Below are 22,579 nucleotides of genomic sequence, written 5' to 3' on the forward strand. Positions count from 1 at the left end.
GTACTTCCTTCAGTGGCATTGTTAATATAGTAGTACTGCCTTGAAAGGCACTGTTTAGAATTGTGGTTCATCCTTCTGTGTGAATTTTATATTGTGGTAAATCCTTCAGTTAAGTTGTTGTGAGCTTGGTGTCTTTTGGTCATTTTTTCCACTGCAGATCTTCGGTGCAGCAGCAACAATGCCTCCAATTGTGGTTGCACAGCTTGGAAGAATCGCATCTCAGTTCTCTGATCAAGATCTGCGGAAATTGAACTTATCCGACCTGCAGGCAGTGCAGTCACTTAGCAAAGTCCCTGATTGGACCCTAAACCAGGTGGGTCAAAGCTAACACCAGAAGAAGGACATTTGCCCTGTATTGTGACCCTGCATTATGTAGCCATGGATTTCATTACTTGCTCAGAGCAAGGGACAGTGGTTTGCCTCATCAAGCGCCCCTGCCTCCCTTCCCATGAAACTAGGTTAGTACCCGAAGGCCACGGGAAAAGATACTGGATTTCTCTACAAGGTAAGCAGTGAGTGCTTACTAAAGAAAAGGGCCTCTGCTTCTAGGTTTGACCACGCAAGTGAGCAGTGCCCTGGTAGATGGACCTTTAGCTGGATCTATGAGACAATCTTCATTGCTACAATCAAGAAACTATTGTCACAAACATTTTTATCTGTCTCTCCAGTGCCTCATTTTGTCAAGGGGAACCCCTCCAAAAGCTCACTTACTGACCACCCTACTGCACACACATTCCTCTGCAGGTCACAACTCACCCGTTTTTCGCAATTAAAAATTGTGGTTACGATTTTCATTGGAGTGGGACTGAGGTAATTGGTATTTTGGTTAAATATTTGTGGGGTCCACAGAATGCCCAATTGTGAATGCTGGTCTTTGGAGAAGACACTCTGCCACACTGGCATAGCTATTTCAGAGATTTCTGACCGGGAGAAGAGCCCACAGTTTTCAATCTGCTTTCTCCCCTTGTCGTTGTGTTCTTATCCTTTTCCACGTCTTCACTTTTCTGCTTCTTTCTCTAGGTCAAAGTCTGATAATGAAATATGAGTCCAGGTCCCTAATATTGATTGCCAGTCACATAAATTAAGCAGTGCCTGCAGGTCCTGAAAGAAGAGTTGGATTGCCTTTGTGGTATATTCAAGCATGTGACTGTACCGGAGAAGGGTCTGTGTTCCTACCTGCGTGGTGAGGTTTGACACTTGTGAATGGGACAGTGGAATATAGTCATGTTCAGGGCATCAACTGTGAAACTCTCCTCAGGTACAGGTTTTATAGGTCTCGGCCTGACGTAAACAGCGCATGCGCTGCCTCATCATACGAGGCTTCTTGGAATCGATGATTACAGAAGCCTCGTCCCTGCTCAGCCTTCAGCTTTTATTCGTGTGCGTCGTTTGGCGTCACAAATTATGCCAAAGGCAGTGCAATGATTGCACTGAAGGCATGTCAATCTTTCCTTGTTGCCACCCTGACTTCTTTGCGGCACGCCCACCGGGATTGGGTCTTTTACCCGCGGCCTTACACTATTGCCTTTAATTACTGGGGAAGCAGTATTTGTTTCCCCTTCCGTCTATCTCAGAGACACGTTGCTTAAATGTTGCCGTCTACCAGAGTACCAATCTCTCCTCCTTCTTGCAATTTTGCCTCTTTTCCTTTCAGTTCCTGTCACTCTGTAATGTTGTCTATTCCCCTTCCCTCCACATCACTCCCACAAACGGTTATATAACGTGTGATATGCTCACTATGAGTTGTGCTCAGTGAAAGAATAGCCCCCCACATCTCCTCCCCGATCCATTAAGCAGCCCTGCCCCTCCCTTTGTTGGCCTCGCTGTTCTTGAGCACTACCTTTGTTGGCCTCGGTTGCTTGAGCACTACTCACATCTCGATGGGTTTCATTTAGAGTTTGGAGGAAACTAGACATTCTCCAAGTTCAGGAGGACAGTCTTAATTCGGAGTACAATGATCGGCTGAATTTTCCAGCTATCCATGTGTTGGAGGAAATTCTTACGGGTGCTCCTTCTCCACATTTAGATTTTCTTTCAGAAACTAAAGGATTATAAGACCCCTCCAAACTATAGATGAGTCCTTGGGAATTGTTTTCAGTGCAAACCCCAGCCAAGGCACAGTTGTGCTCAGTGAAAGAATAGCTCCCCCTCATCTCCTCCCAGATCCATTAAGCAGCCCTGCCCCTCCCTTAGTTGGCCTCCCTGTGCTTTCACTTCCGCTCTTTTCTTTTAGAGCTGCTGCCCTGGGGCAGTGACACAGATGTCCTTTGGAGACAGAGGCGTGGTTTTATCTTCAGAACCTGTCTCTCTACTACACTCTCTCTAATACACTCTCTCTACTACTCACTCTCTACTACTCACTCTCTACTACTCTCTACAACTCACGCTCTACTACTCTCTACTACTCACTCTCTACTAATCTCTACTCCTCTACTACTCACTCTCTACTACTCTCTACTGCTCTCTACTACTCTCTACTCACTCTCTACTTCTCTCTCTCTACTCTAATACTCTCTACTCACTCTACTACTCTCTACTCCTGACTACTCACTCTCTACTACTCACTCTCTACTACTCTTTACTGCTCTCTACTTCTCTCTACTCAATCTTTACTACTCTCTACTCTACTACTCACTCTACCACTCTCTCTACTACTCTCTACTCACTCTACTACTCTCTACTACTCACTCTCTACTACACTCTCTACTACTCACTCTCTACTACACTCTCTACTGCTCACTACTACTCACTCTCTACTACTCTCTACTCTTCTCTCTACTACTCTCTACTCACTTCTCTGTGGAGAAGTGTGGCTCACTGGTTAGAAGCAGCAGACCCTGAAGCAGAGATCGGCCTGGGACCAGGGTTCAATCGGCAGGGTCTTGGGCAATGTCCGCAGACTCGACAATTCTCGCCTAGGTGCCTACGCTAACCATGGGTCCCACTCTGCAACTCTGGGCAATAGCTTGCTTAATCTCCACAACGGCCCTAGCAGCGCCGGGGATGCCTGGCTTCACCTTGGGGGTGCCCTCTCACAGGGAAAGCCAGGACGGGTTCCCCAGCGGTATACAGCGCCAGGATGCCCTGAGTGATGGGGTAACAGTGCGCTTTACAAGTATACATACATTTACATTTACTCTCTACTACTCTCTCTCTCTCTGCTACTCTCTACTACTCTCTCTCTACTACTCTCTAACTCTACTACTCACTCTCTACTACTCTCTACTACTCACTCTCTACTACTCTCTCTCTAATACTCACTCTCCACTACTCTCTACTACCCACTCTCTACCACTCTCTACTACTCACTCTCTACTACTCTCTCTACTCTACTACTCTCTACTCACTATCTACTACTCTTTACTACTCACTCTCTACTACTCGCTCTACTCTACTACTCTCTACTCACTCTCTACTACTCTACTCTCTGCTACTCACTCTCTACTACTCTACTACTCTCTAGTACTCAGTCTACTACTCACATCTCTTCTACTCACTCTCTACTACTCTCTACTACTCACTACTTCTCACTCTCTACTACTCTGTCTCTACTACTCCCTACTACTCTCTACTACTCACTACTCTCTACTACTCACTCTACTACTCACTCTCTACTACTTACTCTCTACTACTTTCTACTACTCTCTACTACTCACTCTCTACTACTCTCTCTACTCTACTACACACTAGCTACTCTACTACTCACTCTCTAATCCTCTCTCTACTACTCACTCTCTACCTCTCTCTACTGTCTACCCCTCTACCTCTCTCTTTACCTTTCTCTACGCGCACACATATGCGCATATATATGCATTTATATATATGTATGTGTGCATATATATATATACATACATATATAAACATATATATACTTCTGCATATCTATATAAATACAAATATAAATGCATACATACATATACATATATGCATACATATGCATGTTATGTACATGAAAGTTTGAAAAACACTAATAAAAGCTAAGCTAAAAAGCCACCTAATTACAAACAGAATTGCTTTAACTTAAACGAGGGCGAGACCTATTGCATTTTCAATGCTTGTGTTTACTGCTCACTCTGTCTCTGTCTCCTTGCATTTCACACCTGTAAGAAACTGTGAAAAATGTGTGCAATAAATGCTACTGATTATAACTCCAACACGAGTCTTTGGATTGTGGGGTGTAAAATCTGGATAAATCCTCAGAGAAATGGCTTATGGGTTAGGTTGGTTGAGTAGACTGTCTCCTCTCTCCCTGGCTCCATAAAGGATTACATGTAATAAAGTAGAATGCAAAATAGTAGAGTGGAACATGGAAAAGTAAAAACAATAGAGATAAAAAGGTGTGGTAAACGTGTATATCCATAGAAAATACAAACGTGGAGTTAAAAAGTTACATTTTTACCTCTGCATGTGTGAATTGCACAAAGACATACATTAACTTTTACTCTAAACCCTCATCCTTTGCCAAATCCTTGCCCCTAATATCAATCTTCACAGTAACCCTTACTCCGACCCTAATGATGACACTCATCCTTGCACTGTCATTTACTCTTTCCCTAGCCCAACTCGTGCCAGCATTTCACACTGCCCACTTTTGCCTGGATCTAATAGCAGTGTCTGCTGTCTTACATGCATCTCCCAGGGCAATGTGGGCCTTTGACTGCCAGTCGTTCCATGCTTTGTTGTACTGGGAGTGCTGCAAAGCTGCCCTGATCTATCTTGTGCAGATTACTGTGTTTCTTTCAAATATGTAATTAAATTACAGGCTCGATAGGACCAATGTCCTGCCCGAACGTTGGAGGTGTTATTTTATTCTTGGTTGCACTATCTTTTGATTTTAGAAACGCTGTGTGGGCCCTCCTTATTTGTATATGAATGTGTCCATTAAATGCATAGACACAGAGAGCCCTCCATAATCCATTGATTCCTCTGACTACAACACACATGAATCATATTACTATCTGAAAGAGACACGTTAGTGATAGATTCCTTAACTTAGAATATCCCCAGGCGTCAGACTGGATCCGGAAATATTTGCGAAGCAGTACCCTTGCGCATTGGTAGGCGTCGTCTGCGGCTCCGCCTCCGTCGTCGGCGCCGTGATGACGTCGTCGGAGTACTTAGACGCCGCCTCCGCGTGCTGACATCAAATCTTCTTTTTTCCACGCCAGCAAGCGCAGATCTGGAAAAAGCAGAACTTCTAGTCACTTTTTGACTAACTTTTTGGATCATTTTGATCATCTTTTCGAAGTCGAACGACTCCGATCGATGCCTTAGGGATGCCTGGATTTAAGCCATGCAAGGATTGCGACCGCACGATGTCGGTCACGGATCCTCACCGCCGGTGTCTACTCTGTCTCGGCGTCGACCACGACGACAAGGCCTGCCCCGACTGCCGGCCCTGTCTTCGAAAGCCAGGCGGGAGCAGTCCCACAGGCGACTCGAACTCCGGCAGTCGGCCCCGCGCCGCGAGAGGTCCCGGTCCTACAGGAGGTCGAGGGACAGGTCGCGGGGTCGGAGCCACAACAGTTCCGAGAGTCGGCACCACTCCCCCGGGTCGAAGTCGTCGTCAGGTAAGAAACTCAAGAAGTCGAAGAGGCGTCATCGCTCTTCTGACTCCCCCCAACGCTCGCGCAACGCGGCCGGCGGTTCGGGTGACACCGCCCACGCGGCTCCGTCGGAGTCGCGGTTGCCGCGTCCAGCTCCACACCCTCCGGTCCCTGGGCGAGACGCGACGCCGGAGGAGATCGAGCACTTCCTCATGGCCATGAGGTCCCTTTCTCCTCCGATGGGCTCCGCGGCGCCTTCTGGCCCAGCGGACCCTTCTGGGGCCCCTAGCGGGGGGCGGGGCTTCGGCCCGACGCCGTCGGGTGCTTTGTCCCCGACGCCGCAGGCGCCTTCGACACGGCGCCGCAGGGCCCCGCGGTCCCGACGCCGCCGGCGCTTTCGGGCCCGGTGCCGCAGGACCCCACTGGATCCGCTTCGGGATCTGGGTCATCGCCGGTGGACCTTACGACCCCCCCGGTGTCGGTCCGTCAGGTGTCACCTCCGGTGCCGTCCTCGGGGGGCGCCGTCCCCGATGCCTCCCTCAACACGCTTCCGGCGTCGGAGCAGCGCCGCTGGGCGACGCTCTCGACGGCGCTTGGGGAGTTTTACTTCAATGAACCGGCCCCATCATTTGACAACCCTGACTATCAGGGTATGGGTGATGAGGAATATTGGGAGGGGTCTGAGGACCCTCTGACCCGAGAGTGTCAGTCTCAAGAGGACTGGACAGGTGGACTTGGGGATGCCAGCGGTCTGGACACCTCACCAGACACTGGTTTTGTCTCACCTCCTACCGTCGCTTCGGAGGAGGGGGCAAAAGACAGTGTGGTGTTGATGAGGGCAGCCAAGGCCTTGGGACTTGAGCTTCCGTCGCGGCTGTGAGGACTAACCTCCTCACTGAGGTCCTTAAACCGCAGTCAAGCTCGGCCGAGCCTCTGCTGCCCTTTAATGAGGCCTTGACCGACGTTCTTTTGCGCACCTGTCCAGGCCCGCTACGGGTTCGCCGTAGATAGGAACGTGGCCAGACGCCACCGCCCGGCCCCGGGCGACTCGTGTTTCCTGTCCACCCACCCCACCCCCGAGAGCCTGGTAATCCAGGCATCCAATTCCCAGACCGCATTCCCGTCGGCTCCGCCGGACAGGGAATCTAAGAGGTACGAGCAGTACGGTAAAAAGATCTTCTCCTCCCTTAGTCTGGGACTGCGGTCTTCCAACACCGCATGCCTCTTGGGTCGCTACACCCACTCTCTGTGGGATACGATTGCGGAAGTGCTGCCAGAGTGTCCGTTGGAGGTACGGGCCAAACTCGGCCAAGCCCTTGTGGAGGGCCGGGATGCAGCCAAATATTCTATCCGGTGTGGGCTGGATACCCCCGACTCACTAGGTAGAGCGATGGCAACGACGGTGGCGGTTAGACGCCACGCCTGGTTGAGGTCCGCCAACTTTTCGGCCGATGTCCAAAACACACTGATGGACATGCCGTTTGATGGCCGTCGCCTTTTTGGCGACAAGGCAGACCATGCGCTTGAGCGCTTTAAGGACTCCAGGGCTACGGCCAAGTCCTTGGGCCTCTCGGCCCCGCGCCAGCAAACGGGTGCCTTTCGCTCCTTTCGTGGCCAAGGAAGGGGCGCCCCCATACGTGCTGCCAGCCACACGCCGCAGACTAACATCCAGCGCGGTGGCGGCCATGGAAATCGCCGTGGAGGCGGTCGGGGACAACCGCGAGGCCAGTCCACACCCTCCCCCGCAGCACCTGCCTCTAAACCCTCCTAGTCCGTGCTTTTCGGCCCACGTGATGCCAGTGGGGGGCACGGTTCGCCATCACCACTCTCACTGGCGCACTGTCACTTCGGACAGGTGGGTGCTGCAGATCGTCCGAAGGGGCTACTCCCTCCCCTTCGAGACGACCCCTCAAGCCATGCCACCGCAACACCACCGCGTATCGGGGGATCATTTGCGGCTTCTGCAGGAGGAAGTTACGGCCCTCTTGGCCAAGGGGGCCATCGAGCGCGTTTCTGAGCCGGAAGTAGGACGTGGTTGCTACTCCCACTACTTTCTGATACCCAAGAAGACCAAAGGGGGCCTACGCCCTATCTTGGACCTACGGAACAACAACGGCTTCCTCCGGAAGGAGAAGTTCAAGATGCTGACTCTGGCTCAGGTCTTAGCTGCTCTGGACCCAGGAGACTGTATGGTAGCGTTGGACTTGCAGGACACTTATTTTCACATCCCCGTCCTGCTGGCCCACCGGCGTTACCTGCGGTTCACGATAGGCCACAAGCACTTTCAGTTTACCGTGCTCCCCTTCGGCCTTACAAGCGCCCCACGGGTGTTCACAAAGGTGATGGCGGTGGTCGCAGCTCATCTGCGCAGGTTAGGGGTTTCATTCTTCCCCTACCTCAACGACTGGTTGTTGAAGGCGGGCTCACCCAAACAGTCATCAGCCACCTCCAGACGACGGCAGACCTCTTGCACCAGCTGGGGTTCTCCATCAATGTGCCGAAGTCACACCTGTGTCCCTCTCAGAAGCTCCTTTTCATCGGAGTGGTCTCGACTCGGCGCAGTTTCGGGTTTACCCACCCGAACAGCGGGTTCGGGATATAAAGGCTCTGATTCCAATCTTTCAGCATTTATCCCGAGTTTCGGTCAGGTTGACGCTGCGGCTTCTGGGGCTGATGGCTTCCTGCATTCTTCTGGTGCATCACGCCCGTTGGTGGATGCGGGCTCTGCAGTGGGACCTGAAGTTTCAGTGGGCCCAGCATCAGGGCAACCTGTCCGACCATGTCCTGATCTCAGAGGGCACTGCGAGACAGCTGCAGTGGTGGCTCACGGACCGCGATTGGGTCAGCGGCAGATCCCTCTCCCTTTCCCAACCGGAGCACGTAGTTGTGACGGTCGCGACCCTCCAGGGCTGGGAAGGCCACATGGGAGAGGTGGAGATCAGAGGCCTCTGGTCTCCGGCGGAGTCCCAGCTCCTTATCAACCTTTTGGAGCTGCGGGCGATTCGTCTAGCACTGAAGGCATTCCTCCCCTCTGTCCGAGGGAGTGTAGTGCAGGTGTTCATGGACAACACCACCGCCATGTGATACTGCAACAATCAGGGCGGGGTGGGGTCGTGGACCCTCTGCCAGGAGGCTCTGTGCCTCTGGCAATGGCTGGAACATCAGGGCGTGACCCTGGTGGTTCAACACCTGGCAGGTTCTCTGAACGCCAGGGCGGACGAACTCAGCCGCCGTTGCATGATGGATCACAAATGGCGTCCGAACTCGGACGTGGCGCAAGGGCTCTTTCTGCAGTAGGGAGAGCCACCGAAGAGAAGGCGCAATGTCATCAGTTCTGCGCGTTGGAATTTCCAACCCGGCACTCGCTCGGAGACGCTTTTCGTCGCGAGTGGAGTTGCGGTCTGTTGTACGCCTTTCCGCCTATACCACTTCTGCCCAGAGTGCTGAAGAAGATCAGGCGCGACCGGGCACAGGTCATCCTTGTGGCTCCGGACTGGGCACGAAGGTACTGGTATCCCGAGCTACTCAGTATGTCAGTCGATCCCCCGGTTAGTCTGCCTCTTCAGGAGGACCTTCTGTCGCAGCAGCAGGGGACGGTCCTCCACCCGTCCTGTCCAGTCTCCACCTCCATGCTTGGAGATTGAGCGGCGACAGTTGAGGCCATTTGACTTGCCTCCTGAAGTCTGTAACATCATTCTGGCAGCCAGGCGTCCCTCCACAAAGTCGGTATACGCCTGCAGGTGGAACAGATTTGTGGCATGGTGCACAGCAAAGGCTGTGGATCCTCTCTCTCCCCCTCTTTCTGATGTTCTTCTCTTTCTTCTTTCTCTTGCCCAGCAGGGCTCTGCTCTGGGCACTATCAAGGGCTACCTTTCTGCTCTTTCAGCCTTTTTGAGGCTGCCTGATCAACCTTCTTTGTTCAAGTCCCCTATTGTTAATCGATTCCTAAAAGGCATCACACATACGTTCCCTCCTGTTCCCTTTGTGATGCCTCAGTGGGACTTGAACTTGGTTCTTACTTTTCTGATGTGCACTCCCTTTGAGCCCCTTCACAACTGTCCTCTCCGCCTTCTTACTTTGAAGACTGCCTTCCTGGTAGCCATCACCTCTACCATGAGCGCGAGTGAGCTCCAGGCTCTATCCTGTAAACCTCCTTTCCTTTCGGTCCATCCGGACAAGGATGTGTTGCGGACAAGGCCCTCTTTCCTGCCCAAGGTAGTCACAGTCTTCCACATCGGGCAATCCATCACCTTGCCCACCTTCTTTCCGCCTCCGCATCCCGAGAGAGAGGAAGAGAGGCTCCACCGTCTGGACCCAAAATGTGTGCTCTCTTACTATCTGGATCGCACACGCCAGTTTCGGGTGGATGACCAACTCTTTGTTGGTTACGTGGGCGCCAAGAAGGGAAAGGCGGTACACAAGTGGACCATCTCGTGGTGGATCATCTTGTGTATCCAGGCGTGCTACTCCTTGGCTAAGAAGGAACCCCCTGTTGGGCTGAGGTCTCACTCCACTCGGGCCACGGCGACTACAACTGCCCTGGGCCGAGGAGTGCCCTTGCAGGACATTTGCCAGGCAGCTACGTGGGCCTCGCTGCACACGTTTGCAAGACATTATTGCCTGGACAGCCAAGTCCGGATGGATGGCTTCTTTGGCCGTTCCGTCCTCCAGGACTTTCTGGTGTGATTATTGGTTCGCAGACCCACCACCGGGTTGGTATTGCTGGGGTATCTATTCTAAGGTAAGGAATCTATCACTAACATGTCTCTTTCAGATGCACAAGTTACTTCTTGTGTAACGATATATCTGTAAGAGACATTAGTTAATGATAGATTCCTTACCGACCCACCCATCCTCCCCGTTCTGCTAACCGATATCTAGGGTTACGGTCATCCCCTTTCAGGGCCCTAGTTTCAAGGCACCAGTGTTGGTTTTTAGCATAGCTCTGCGTTTCTGGCGCGGAAAAGCTGTGTCCAAGAACTGACATCAGCACGCGGAGGCAGCGTCTAAGTACTCCGACGACGTCATCACAGCGCCGCCGACGACGGACGCGGAGCCGCAGACGATGCCTACCGACGCGCAAGGGTACTGCTTCGCAAAAATTTCCGGATCCAGTCTGACGCCTGGGGATATTCTAAGGTAAGGAATCTATCACTAACTAATGTCTCTTACAGATATATCGTTACACAAGTAGTAACTTGTGCGACAGTTTTCTGGTGGCTGGTATTACAGCACCAGACCTAAACACACCAAACGCCACCAAAGCGTCGCACTGTAACGAAGCCAAAAATATAGCATTTGAATAAATGAATAATACTGAATTTATTGCGTTTGCTGTTACCTCAAGGCTGTCATGACAGTGTAAATGCTTATTTCTTTAGCGCGAGATTTCCCGTAGTGACTTCCGGGGTCAAGTGAGATCTTTTTTTATCCTCATGAGTGAAGGTGACAGTGTGGTGGTCCATGGAGTAATCTCAGGTTGTATCCTCTCTTGCAGCTCAACCTTCTCTTTACCTCCTTCCTGAATGCATCGCGGCTGTCTGTCGGCGACCTGGACTCCGTGAAACTGGTGGCACTCGGAGGCATTGTGTGTGGCATGAAAACATCAGATATGGCACGCTTGTCGTCCCAGGAATTTTGGTAAGATGACAAAGAACATGTCAAACTCACACAAAATACTCAAACAACCTTCAAAAAGTAACGCAAAATGAAAAAGATATAATTCAAGTGTTGTACAGTACTTGAAAGGGTGTGTGTGTGTTCGTTTGTGTTTTTTTAGAGAGGTCCATATTCTGCTATTTCTATGTCGTTGGTTATCATTTGTTCTGGAACTGAACCCAGACAATACTGAGCAGGTCATTCATTAATTCAAAAAGTTTTATTTAGACAACTTGTGCCTTAAAGGCACCGCACAAAAAAAAGGATAAACACATGCATCACACACATAAATGTAAGAATAAAATGTATAAAACCATCGGAAAACCGGTATCTGCATTTGTCATTTGCAACCTGTTTTGGGAAGCCTAATCCAGCCTCAATACAAACTGGAATTAATCTATAGTGTTGTGTTTCAAAGGAACCCGTAGGCTGACCCAACATTTGAAATATGGTGCTAGAATGGGGACTAGAATTTGCTACTAGACACAGCCATGTGTTTAAAAAAGCGTTAAAATAAAACCATGTTGTCATATATTCGTTCCCCATTTGTGGAAATCAATCTTCTGATGGACCACGTGCCCCCTAGACGATGCATGCCCGAATCTATCAGGGAGGAATCTAGAGTCAATTCTCAGGTATCTTTAAAAAGAAACATATAACACCATACATAGTTCTACATATCCCCACCTCAGTAACTGACAATAAAGAGACCTGGCTGAAAACAGCTCAGGCAGACATGAAGATACAGGAGATCATTTCTGAAGCAGCAGTAAAAATAAAGAGCATCGGACACAGTACAAGAAGGCAAACAGATACACGAGTGTCATAGCAAGGTGTTCTAGCACTTACAGCATTATTATACATTCATCTCCCATTGCTTAATAGCCTGATTCTTGATGGTCCACATACATCCCAGGAATGTGGCAGAACAAGATTAAAGGAGGCTAGGGTCAGTTCTCAATATCCTCAGGGCGGATCTGCTGCAGCTCCCTAGCAACCGGTTTGATCCACCCCTTGAGCGGGTACTAGAACATGCTCGGTACGCGAATAAAACATGGGCTACAAATTCTTTTGTAGACTTGCATCCGGGACATAAGATGGATGCAACATGATTGAAAGGCCATATTATCAGTGAAAGATTTCAGGGGGGGGGGGGGGGTCATGTCTAAATTGAATGTACACTTTCCTGTCTCATGGAATAGAAATCAAATCCAAATATGCTTCCAGGGCACTAACAGTCTAGAAGTCCAGGAACTTGAAGCAGGGGATATTTCATTGTGTGCCACTGAGCAGGGCATTATCAAAGATCCAGCCAGGCTCTCGGACCTTATTAGCCAGCTGAGATGGGCATACCCCTCCCCCATTCACAAGGCCAAATTTCTTGGCGTGACAGTCGACTGCCATTTATCTCTTTTGCCCCAAGTCAACTCTATTACGGCAACTTGTATTGGTCTGCTTTGTTCTATGAGGAAGCTGCCCCTCTTCTGTCACCCCAGGCATTATGCAAAGAGATTTTGGTGACAATTCTCACTCGTATTGACTACGCGAATGCCACCTGACTTGGCCTTCCAACCTCAATGCAGCCAGGCTCTCTATCGAACTTACTCGTTCGGCCCATGCTATCTCTTAACTGTACCGTTGGCACTGGTTACCAGTGCCTCAACGAGTACAGTGTAAGGCACTCTGCACTGTTTTAAAGACATGTCATTATCGAGCCCCTGATTTGATTAATGAAAGGATTTCTCACTATACTCCTACGCGTCTTTTGGGATTCTCTGACCTACACCTGCTAACTCTTTCTCGCTTCAAGAAAGTGAGAACAGGGGGTAGATCATGGACATCATTTAAGGGTTGCAGCTGCGACCCCTGGCCTGCTCACTGCAACTTCTGGCACTTCCTTTGCGACCCCAGGCCTCAGAGGTGGCAAAAGTAGTCCCAAAAAAGAAAGGAAACTGTCTCCTGATGACCACTGTTTACATTCTGCTGCACCCACTGGTATTCAATACTTTAAAATAAATAACTTCTGCAGGAATGCCACTCTTCTGAAAAAGAAAAAGTTAAATAAAAACACACATTGATGAACAAATGATCAAGTTTCTTTATTTTGAATACAGGAAAGATTATGTTAGAACCATACCGTCACCCCTGTTCTTAGAGTCATTACGTGATCATAAATGAAAACGTTTACAATCCTTGCAATACTGTAAGCCAAAAACATGTTTTGTTTTATAGCACAATATCCTCCAGTTCAAAAGAAAAGAAATGTGCAAAGATTTCCTGGCACATCATGTCAGCATCCCAATTACAATACAGTAGTATATAAACTAGACAAGTATTCACGTTGGTAACTGCTGTGTCACACTAACTGTGAACTTATTACGGGTTTCTTAACGTCAGGGGCAAAGGTAATATGACATCGCTTCCTATGATGTCACTGGGATCAAAGGATGTGTGATGTCACTTATGCTATACCTAGCATTTTGGTGAACTGACGCCCATGTGGTAGGTGTTTTTCCTACTTAGCTCCTAAAATTTGAACTCTAGCCCCCTGTACCTTAAACTGGAAACTTAGTATCTGAAATTTAGGAAGCTACTGAAAGGTTGCCTGTTCCCCCAGACATTTGTATATTTATGTTGGTTCAGTTTATCTCCTCTACGCCAAGAAACCTTTGGTGCACATGCGCCATATAAAACCCAGTAACATAAAAAATTAGTTTCAAATGACTGTGGCTGACTGTCTTTTAGGTACTAATACTGTAAGAAGTGTAGTTTTCTCACAGCCCCTACCAGAAATCCAGGTAGGATTTTCCTCAGTGTAATGGCACTTCATAAGTAAGGGATTGGGCATGATAATACATGCTTGCCAAAGTATAACATTTTTATAATTATCTAGTATGATATATTTTCAACCCCACATTTGTCGTGCAGTTTCCACTTAAAGCATTTAGAAACCTTTTTATTGCCTAGTCTCACACGTCCTTCTTAGGCTTTTGGGCCAAATAGATTGCGAGGCTTGCAATTGCGCTCTGTCAGACCCCATTCAGGGACGACAGGGCAGGTAAAGCTACCAGCCCCAACTGTGGTGGTTAGCGTCATTTGTCATAGCTGTCCTCCGGCCCGTCATACCCTTTTCTGCACTTGATTCTCAAGGAAGTGAGGGCAATCGGGCAGAGGCTACGCAAAGAGGTAGTGTGGGTGGGAGGCAAAGACTCAGAACTCAAAAGTCAAACAATATACACAGTAAATCACTGTCCAGCCCAGTATTTGTCTTTTTAGTAAAATAAAGTATTTTAATACCGCAGCAGTGCAGAATAGTAAACAAAAAGGGGGTACAACTTCAAATGTAAACATTCTCACCCACATGCTCTTCATGAAGCACTACACCCTCTAAGATGAGCTTCTGCCCTTCTCCCCATTCTGCGGTGCCCTCTAATGTCTGTGGTGACCTCACCACAAGTTGAGTTTTGGAAAGATTAGGAACAGGTGTAAGTTTTATTAATCTGTTGCCACATCATGGACTTGTGAGTCACTTTTAGCAGTTCTAATCCCTAATAGTCCCATCTATAAGTTAACTTCCTGTTGCAGCATATCTTTGTTCATGTTACAGTCTTTCGCTGAAAGATGTGCATGACAGCTTACACTGTCAGCATCTTCTTTGGCATCATTCAATCAGAGCAGATGTCTTCTCTCTTGAAGGTAGCAGAGCAACAGGTTGGACTGGGTGAAGCTGTTTTACAATTGTAGCCTCTGGGCTGTGACAAATTTCCTGCTTCTAAGAGACGTCTCCCCTGAGGTTGCGTCCTACGTCGGCAGTAGCAGTTCTTCAAGCTGCAGGGATGCCATAATACACATTGGGACTTGGTTTCAAGTTTTTTACGCAGTTGAAAACTTACTACTTCAATGTCAACACATACAAGATGGAAGTAGTAATCTTTGGTAAAGACACCTTGCTCCGGGACTCCACTTGGTGGCCTTCCGAATTCACACCTACAAACCTCCCAATAACCAACTCAAAGAATAGTAATTGACAACCAACTCACCATGACCGGGCAAATGATTGCAGTCTCCATCTCCTACTTCCACACAGGAAATATTGGCAGGAGGATCTTGAATGGTATAGCATCCTACCAGCCTAGGTACTCACCAATAGCCACGTCACACACAGAGTGTAGTTTTTTATGTCTTTATTCAGTTGCGTGTAAGCCAGAACTCAACATTCTAAGCCTGCCTTCAACTCATTCCTCCAGCGCTTACATCACAAGCCTACAGTATACAGTGGGAACCAAATGAGTTTCAGCATTATTTTATTTACAAGACACTACATGTTGCATTTTGCTAAATAATAAATTATAGCTTCTCAAAATTGATAAATAAACAAATACACGAATAAATTCATGAATAAACACACAGATGATCATAGATATACAGGCAATTATAATTCTTCAATTAATCATCATGGCGCCTTAATCTCACATCCTAATTGGGTCACTGGAAACCAGTAACTGGCAGTCAAAGTCAATGATCTGCACATGTGGAATCATCAGCAGGCACAGAGTCATCAACAGTCTGTTCGGACCTTACCCCTCTACATTGACATCGATGTTTGGTGAGTGATGAGCCACATGTCGAATATGAGAGGAATCTCTCTTAAGTGACTGGGCAGTCACCATGTGTCCTTTGGTGATAAAGATGGTAAATACTACAGCCTTGAAAGGAGCATCAGACTTTCTTTTGCTGGGTTGTCTGACAACCACTCGATCTCCTTTTGTAAAGGTGACATCTTTCACATGACGTCTGACAGCATATATTTTCATTTTCTGTTTTTGACCAAAGCTCATAGTATGAATGTCTTCCTCATTCTTGAAACCAAGGTTGGCCTATTGGGGCAGCTTGATCGTCATGGCTCTTCCAAACATTAGAGTCTCAGGGCTTTTCCCCATCTTTGAGTGGGGGGGATTGAATGGTAAGTTCAGAGAGCAGTGTTTCAAAGAACTTGAGGTCGAACTTCTCCAATGCATCAGGCAGAACAGCTTTCTTTAGGGTCCTCATGAACCGTTGTACCAAGCCATTGGTCTGGGGCCAAAGAGGAGCGCTTTTTTGATGCTTTATATTGAGGTGATTTAGAAAGTCTTTGAATCCTTGACAATGAAATGGTGGGTCACTGCCAGATTTTAAGATTGCAGGTGCACCCCATGTTGCAAAGATGCCATCTAATCTTTCAATAACCTTTTCATGTGTAGTGGATGAAAGGTCTTTTACCAATGGAAAATGGGAGTATTCATCAACAACGACTAGAAGATTATATCCATTCTCAAGAGGACCAAGGAAGTCAACAGCAAGTCTCTCCCAAGCTTGATGTGGCAATTCTGACATGTTCAAAGGGTGCTGATTAACTTGAGACGAAAGATATTTGCATATATGGCAAGTCTTTAATTATTTTTTGACTCTTTTGTAGAGATAAGGAAATCAGAATAAGTCACAGAGAGCTCTCTTAGTGGCAACTATTCCTTGATGTCCCTCATGGGCGACGTCGATCACTTGTTGTGGTAGACTCCTGGGAATGACAATTTGTGTACCTCACAGAATGAGGCCTTCTTGAGTCACTGAAAGTTCATCTCTTATATTTTAGCACTTCAAATACTCCCTGTCACTATTGAGATGTCTAGTGAGCTGGTTCTTAATAATGTCTTTTAACATGTCACTATCTTGGCTCTTAGTAGTAACAGTTTGTTCTAAAGACATGGCAGCTAGTTCAGAATGAAATAGATGTAGGCCTCCAGTTTCTTAGATGGGGTACCAGGGCACTGCAATTTCACTCTTGAAAAAGAATCAGCAGGATTCTGATCTTACCCTGGATGATGAAGAACTGTATAGTTACATTCTTGCAACTTTAAACCTCAATGTTCAATTCAAAGAGACAATATGGCTTTAGGATTGCCAAATATTGTCAACAGTGCTTGATGATCAGTCACTATTGTGAAAGGCTTTTCGTAAAACAACACATGGATATATTCGCAAGCTCAGACCACTGCAAAACGTTCTCAGGTTGCGAGTCAGAACGTTCTGTTTGTGACAGGCTTTTTACTGGCTATGCCAGGATATGTCTCTGGGCATTTGGCTGTCCTTTATGCTGTGCAAGGATTGAGCCTAACCCGACAGAGCTAACTTCAACTATAACCTCTGTATGGAGTTTAAGATCGAAGTAGGCCACTCTCAATACATTGTTTGATTGTTTGGAAGCTCGTCTCACATTCACATGACCAATGAAAAGACATTCTTTTTCGTCATTGCAAACTCTTGTATGTATCTGGAACAGTAACTGGCCATTCCAAGAAATGATTGTAAGATTGAAATGTCTTGTGGGGGGTTTGCAGTAGACAGCTCTTGCACTTTAGCTGGATCAGGTTTCATACCCCATCAGAAAAGACGTGTCCAAAGAATTTCAAGCTTTTCTTGGGAAATTCACATTTGTCAGCATTCAGAGTTAAGTCTGCATCGTTCAGCAAACAACATACTTACATGAGCGCTTTGTCATGCTCTTTCTGTTTGGCTCCGAAAACCAATACCTCATCACAATGGTTAAATGCATCCACTACAGGCTATAAGATAAGTTGAATTACGTCTTAGAAATGTTTTGCAGCAGTGAATACACCAAAATGCAATCACTTATAACGAAACAGCCCAATATGCATAAACAAGTTTGTAGTGTACCTGGATTTTTGTTGAAGATCCAATTGGTGTTATTCCTTATTTACGTCACTTCAAAAGAAGAACTTCATACCATGCAGTTGAGTTATCATATCAGCAATGTGCAGACCAAGATGTCTCTCTCAATGGCTTTGTTGTCCTGACACATGTCAATGTATATGCATACAGCTCCTTCATTGTTTCTTTTGTGCACTACTACAATGGGAGAAACCCATGACGTAGGACCAGTGGAGCATTCAATGATGTAATGTTTAAGTAACAAATTAAGTTCCTTTTCAACTGCATCTTGCAAGTGAAACGCAATTTGTCTGTCTTTGAGCAACAGGATGAACATACTCTTTTACATGTTACTTACTTTCATTGTTTTGAGTTTTCCTAACCCATGAAATAATGAAGGAAATGTACTTACAATTAATGATGAGCATTCATATTGTAGTTCACCAGGGTGGCGCGGGATACGGATTTGTTCTTCCTGAGAAGTTGGGCTTTGGCATTGTTAGAGTCATATCAGCATTTTTGTACGTTCATGGTGCGCGCTCATACCCCGGAGGAAGAAGAGAGACTGACGGGTGACCGAGCTTGAAACCCCACCAGGGTTGATACCTACAGTTCAGGCCGAGTGAGACTTCTTGAGACGAAAGATGGATGAGAGACGGACTGCGCCGCCGCAGCTGTAGGAACCGCCGAAGCTGCCGCCGGGTCTGAGGAAGCTGCGGGAGAACCGCCGTAGCTAGGAGCCACTGAGCTGTAGGAGTCGCTGGAAACCGGGAAAGCTGCCGGAGCAGTACAGAGGAGGAGCAGAGACTGAGAAGAGTCTGGGCAGCCGGAGTGAAGAGTTTGAAGCGCGAGGCAGAAAGCAGTGAGCACAGGAGCGTGAGAGGGAGCCGTGCAGCAGAGGCAGGAAGCGGGAAATGGAGGTGAGTTACTGCTAACCTTCAAAATCAATTAACCTGCAGTTAGCCTGCTAACAGTCTCCTCACAGGCCCGCTACCCTCCCCAGTCACCTCTCCTCCCGCAAGCCCTCTCAAAAGTCTACAGTAAAAAACCTGCAAGAGCCTGACGATGTGTGGTAACAACCAGAACCGCTGAACTTGAGTTAGAGTCCCACTAGGAGATAAGGTGCCTGGAAGAAAGGGGGCATATACACAAAAGGCCCTGCAAACCTGTGGCCACGTCTCCTTCTCTCTTGATCAGCATCCCTCACATCGAGGCTCAAACCCAAGCACCAAACAAATCACTAACCAAAAGGGGACAGAAACTAGCCAGCAATTGGTCGACTCGGCACTTGTCTTTGATATCAGCTACCTGCCCACATGGTCAGTCATGAGGTCGGGCAGAGTAAGAAGGTCCATTACAAAGCCAACACCAAAACGGAATAAAAGAGAGGCTGTATTAAAAGACAGCGGTAACACAGCAGCCTTAAACAAAGATATCATTGAAACAACCAACATCAAGGACAACGAGGATGTCAAAAACACTAACAAAAGCACCTGCAAAGACATCAGCTCCTGTCTGACCATTGGCATAGAAGCTACTAAAGACAGCAGCCTAGGAGTCACAAAAGGACCAAAAAACACAAACCAACTAAACAACATACTTGAGAAGGACAAAAGAATAGAAGAACGTATAAACATAGAGGGAGTACCCTTTGGAAGAATCTCAAACTCCTACCAGCCAAAAAGTTACACCAAATTTGTTTTTTAAAAGACCCTGGAAAAGCAATCTACACAAAAAATGAGAACATAGAAGGCTTACAAACCCCAATGCAGCCCGGGAGAATAGAATATCCATTACTCCAAACATTGAGAACACCAAGAACACTAAAGGTCACAGTTGCTGACATACACGTGGATAACAGTCACACAGCGTTCACCACAAGCTGGCCAAAAAGCCCAGTGGGGGATGGAGTCGGAGGAGGAAAAATGGCTGAATGGGTTGTGGGGGCCAGCAGCCCAATAGAAAACCCATTAAAAAGCCCACAAGATGAGGAAACAACACTCAGCAGGGTTAAAAGGGAGAGGGCTATAGAACCAGCAAGCACTTCAGAACATCAAGGATCTAACGTTTAGGGGGACCAGTCAACACCCACCCCAGAACAGAAATCACAGAATGGACAGGATAGAAGGACTATAACATCCCAGTCAAAAAACAGCCCTTCACTGATGTCGAAGATTGCACAAGCTGGCACTTTGATAGCTTCAAACCAGCAGAGGGAAACCGACCAATCCAATTCCTCATTGCATTTGCTACAGGAGGACTCGCGCACCACAGACAGCGATACGACCTTTCTCGCGTCCCAAGAATGGGAGGATCTAGTGGCTTCATACAACTTAAAACCCCCCAAAAATCGTCATGCAGAGGAACTTACCAGCATGCATGGAGAAGGGAGCACAGGCCCGTCAGATGCATTTTGGCTAACTTTATGGAACACTATTCAACTATCCGCAACAGCACTGCAATATCAATCTGATAAATTAGATATACAGTAAACAGACCTTCACACACTAGCGGAATTCACTTCTGGGATAGAGAGGAAATTTGGAGATCTAAATGGCCTCATCATAAGGGGTACAAAAGGGGGTGGTAATGGATGGAGCATCTGAGCCAATCAAACACTCACACCCAGTCAAAAGATCTGGGTTTAATCCATCACCATTCTTTAGCTCACTCCACCACCCCAGTTCAGACATATGCAAATCAGTCTGACCCTGTGCCTCATGAGAACAGTCCAGCCCGAACTGCCAAGCCATGTCTTCCCTGGACCGGAAACAAGCATCCTGGGACCGGTTTCGGATTCATATTCCTCATCAGCCAGGCTATCTTGAATCCAGTGGTAGAGTGAGCAAGGGACCCACGTCTGGGCATACCCTGCCAACTTAGGGCGAACAAAGCGATACCAAAGGGGATGATGGACGGCGCCTTTGAGCACTGCCTTCAGCGAACGAGTAAAAGAAACCGATAACAAGCAAACCAGACTTCATAAAGAAGAGAACTTATTCCTCAACCCTAGACAAATGCCAGAAAACTCCATCTTAACCAACTCAAACGTTGAAAGAGCCAGCGCAGAGGCATTTATGAATTCAAAAGCCCGCCGAAAACAAAAAAGGAATGGCAGGAATAGGAAAATAATGGCAGCGAGCAACATTGAGGAGAATTAGCCAGTGGTAACCCTGGTAAAAAAGAGCAAACAAAGAAAACTCCAACTTCTATCCAGGTCAAGCAGACTCCCCTCCTCCCCCCCTCCCACCACCCCCCACCCCCTGACAAGCAACTGAAAACTATAAGGAATTCAAATATACCGGAAATCCCAACACCAACTGAATTACTTGAGACAACAAGCGAACAGCCTGGGCTGAAGGAGAGTAATATGGAAACACACACGCAACAATGGGAAAGAACTGAGTCAGAAAGTGACAAGAGCAAGGAGACAGACTGACAGCCTGTCAAGGAAAAAATACAAAGTGGGAATAAGCTGGCTATAGTGCAGGCACCGGAAGAATCCAACTGAGCTGGAATTGCTATACTAAATAGTAAAAATAACAACCAACTCTCTGATAGGGTCAAACATTATGAGGAATCCTCACTCCAGGAAGCCCGGGCCACCACTTCAAAGGAGACAGACATTATTCTATTTGTCCCAGAATACAAATCCAGAAGAAGAGTGGACACTCTAAACAGAGGAAATATATTGAGACTCGTCCACTCAATTAAAGTACTGGAAGACATCAACTCAACAGATTTGCTTGCAATCGAATTTCAATCTACATTTGACCAACAAAGCCCAGAAGAGACAAACACAACATGGAAATCAAATGAGCTGGCTGAACGAATCCTGGGGGAAATCAACAAATTATCTGCGTGGGGAATAAAGCTGGAACAAGGAAAAAGACCTGCCTATCCAACACCCTTTTTAGAAGAATGTAAAATAGGCCAGTAACATCAATTCTAAAAGGTGCGCTTACCACTCTCCAGGTCCTCACGGGAACCACTTATACACAAAAACCTTAACAACACAACTATCTGTCCCCACCTGGGCAAAAATACGGTGAACAATAACAAACGGGGGCGGGCAGTGACCCACCCTGACTTCATCACACACCATTCCAACTAACACTAGAATATGTATCTGGAATATCAATGGCCTGACAAACAAGTTGGAAGATCCAGAAATATTAAATTACTTAAGGTCATTTGACCTGATACTACTTCAAGAAACCTGGGAAGAGCACAATAGCTCTACAAGGATACACGTCAAAATCGTCCCAGCCACTAGAAGCTCAACCTTTGGTCATGATTCAGGCGGTCTGATGACATTTGCCTCAATTCTTACAATCGGAACAACAGAAGAGATCAAGGTTAAAATTACAGCCCCAAGTGTCATACAGGTAATAGCCATAACAATCAAAATTAAAAAGGTGGACCAGCCACTTATTATAATCAATTCATCTATACATTGGAAGCACAAAATTAAAGGGGCAAAGGAACTGGTCAAAGAAATGACAAGAATCATAGAAGAGAGTGATATGGAGAATTTGATCCTGGCAGGCGACTTCAATCTTTTCCTCTTCGGACCTTCATTAGAAGACGAACTAGCACAGGAACTGAACATAGCTTGGGGAATACCAAATCAAGCCCAAGCCCTCCCAAATAGGCAAACAAGGTGCTCA

The 22,579-nt window shown here is 47.3% G+C and overlaps 1 protein-coding gene across 1 annotated transcript in view; it reads left to right on the plus strand.

Annotated features, from left to right (window-relative positions):
- Window positions 1–22,579, plus strand: part of LOC147733335 (uncharacterized) — a 496,040-nt gene that overhangs the window by 407,571 nt on the left and 65,890 nt on the right. Inside the window, exons 22-23 of the mRNA XM_086956338.1 lie at window positions 158–313; window positions 11,044–11,186. Coding sequence (XP_086812464.1) covers window positions 158–313; window positions 11,044–11,186 — 299 coding nt within the window. The remainder of the gene's footprint in view (window positions 1–157; window positions 314–11,043; window positions 11,187–22,579) is intronic.

The sequence above is a fragment of the Lissotriton vulgaris genome, chromosome 2_1 (assembly GCF_964263255.1).
Source record: "Lissotriton vulgaris chromosome 2_1, aLisVul1.2, whole genome shotgun sequence".
Classification (NCBI taxonomy): domain Eukaryota; kingdom Metazoa; phylum Chordata; class Amphibia; order Caudata; family Salamandridae; genus Lissotriton; species Lissotriton vulgaris.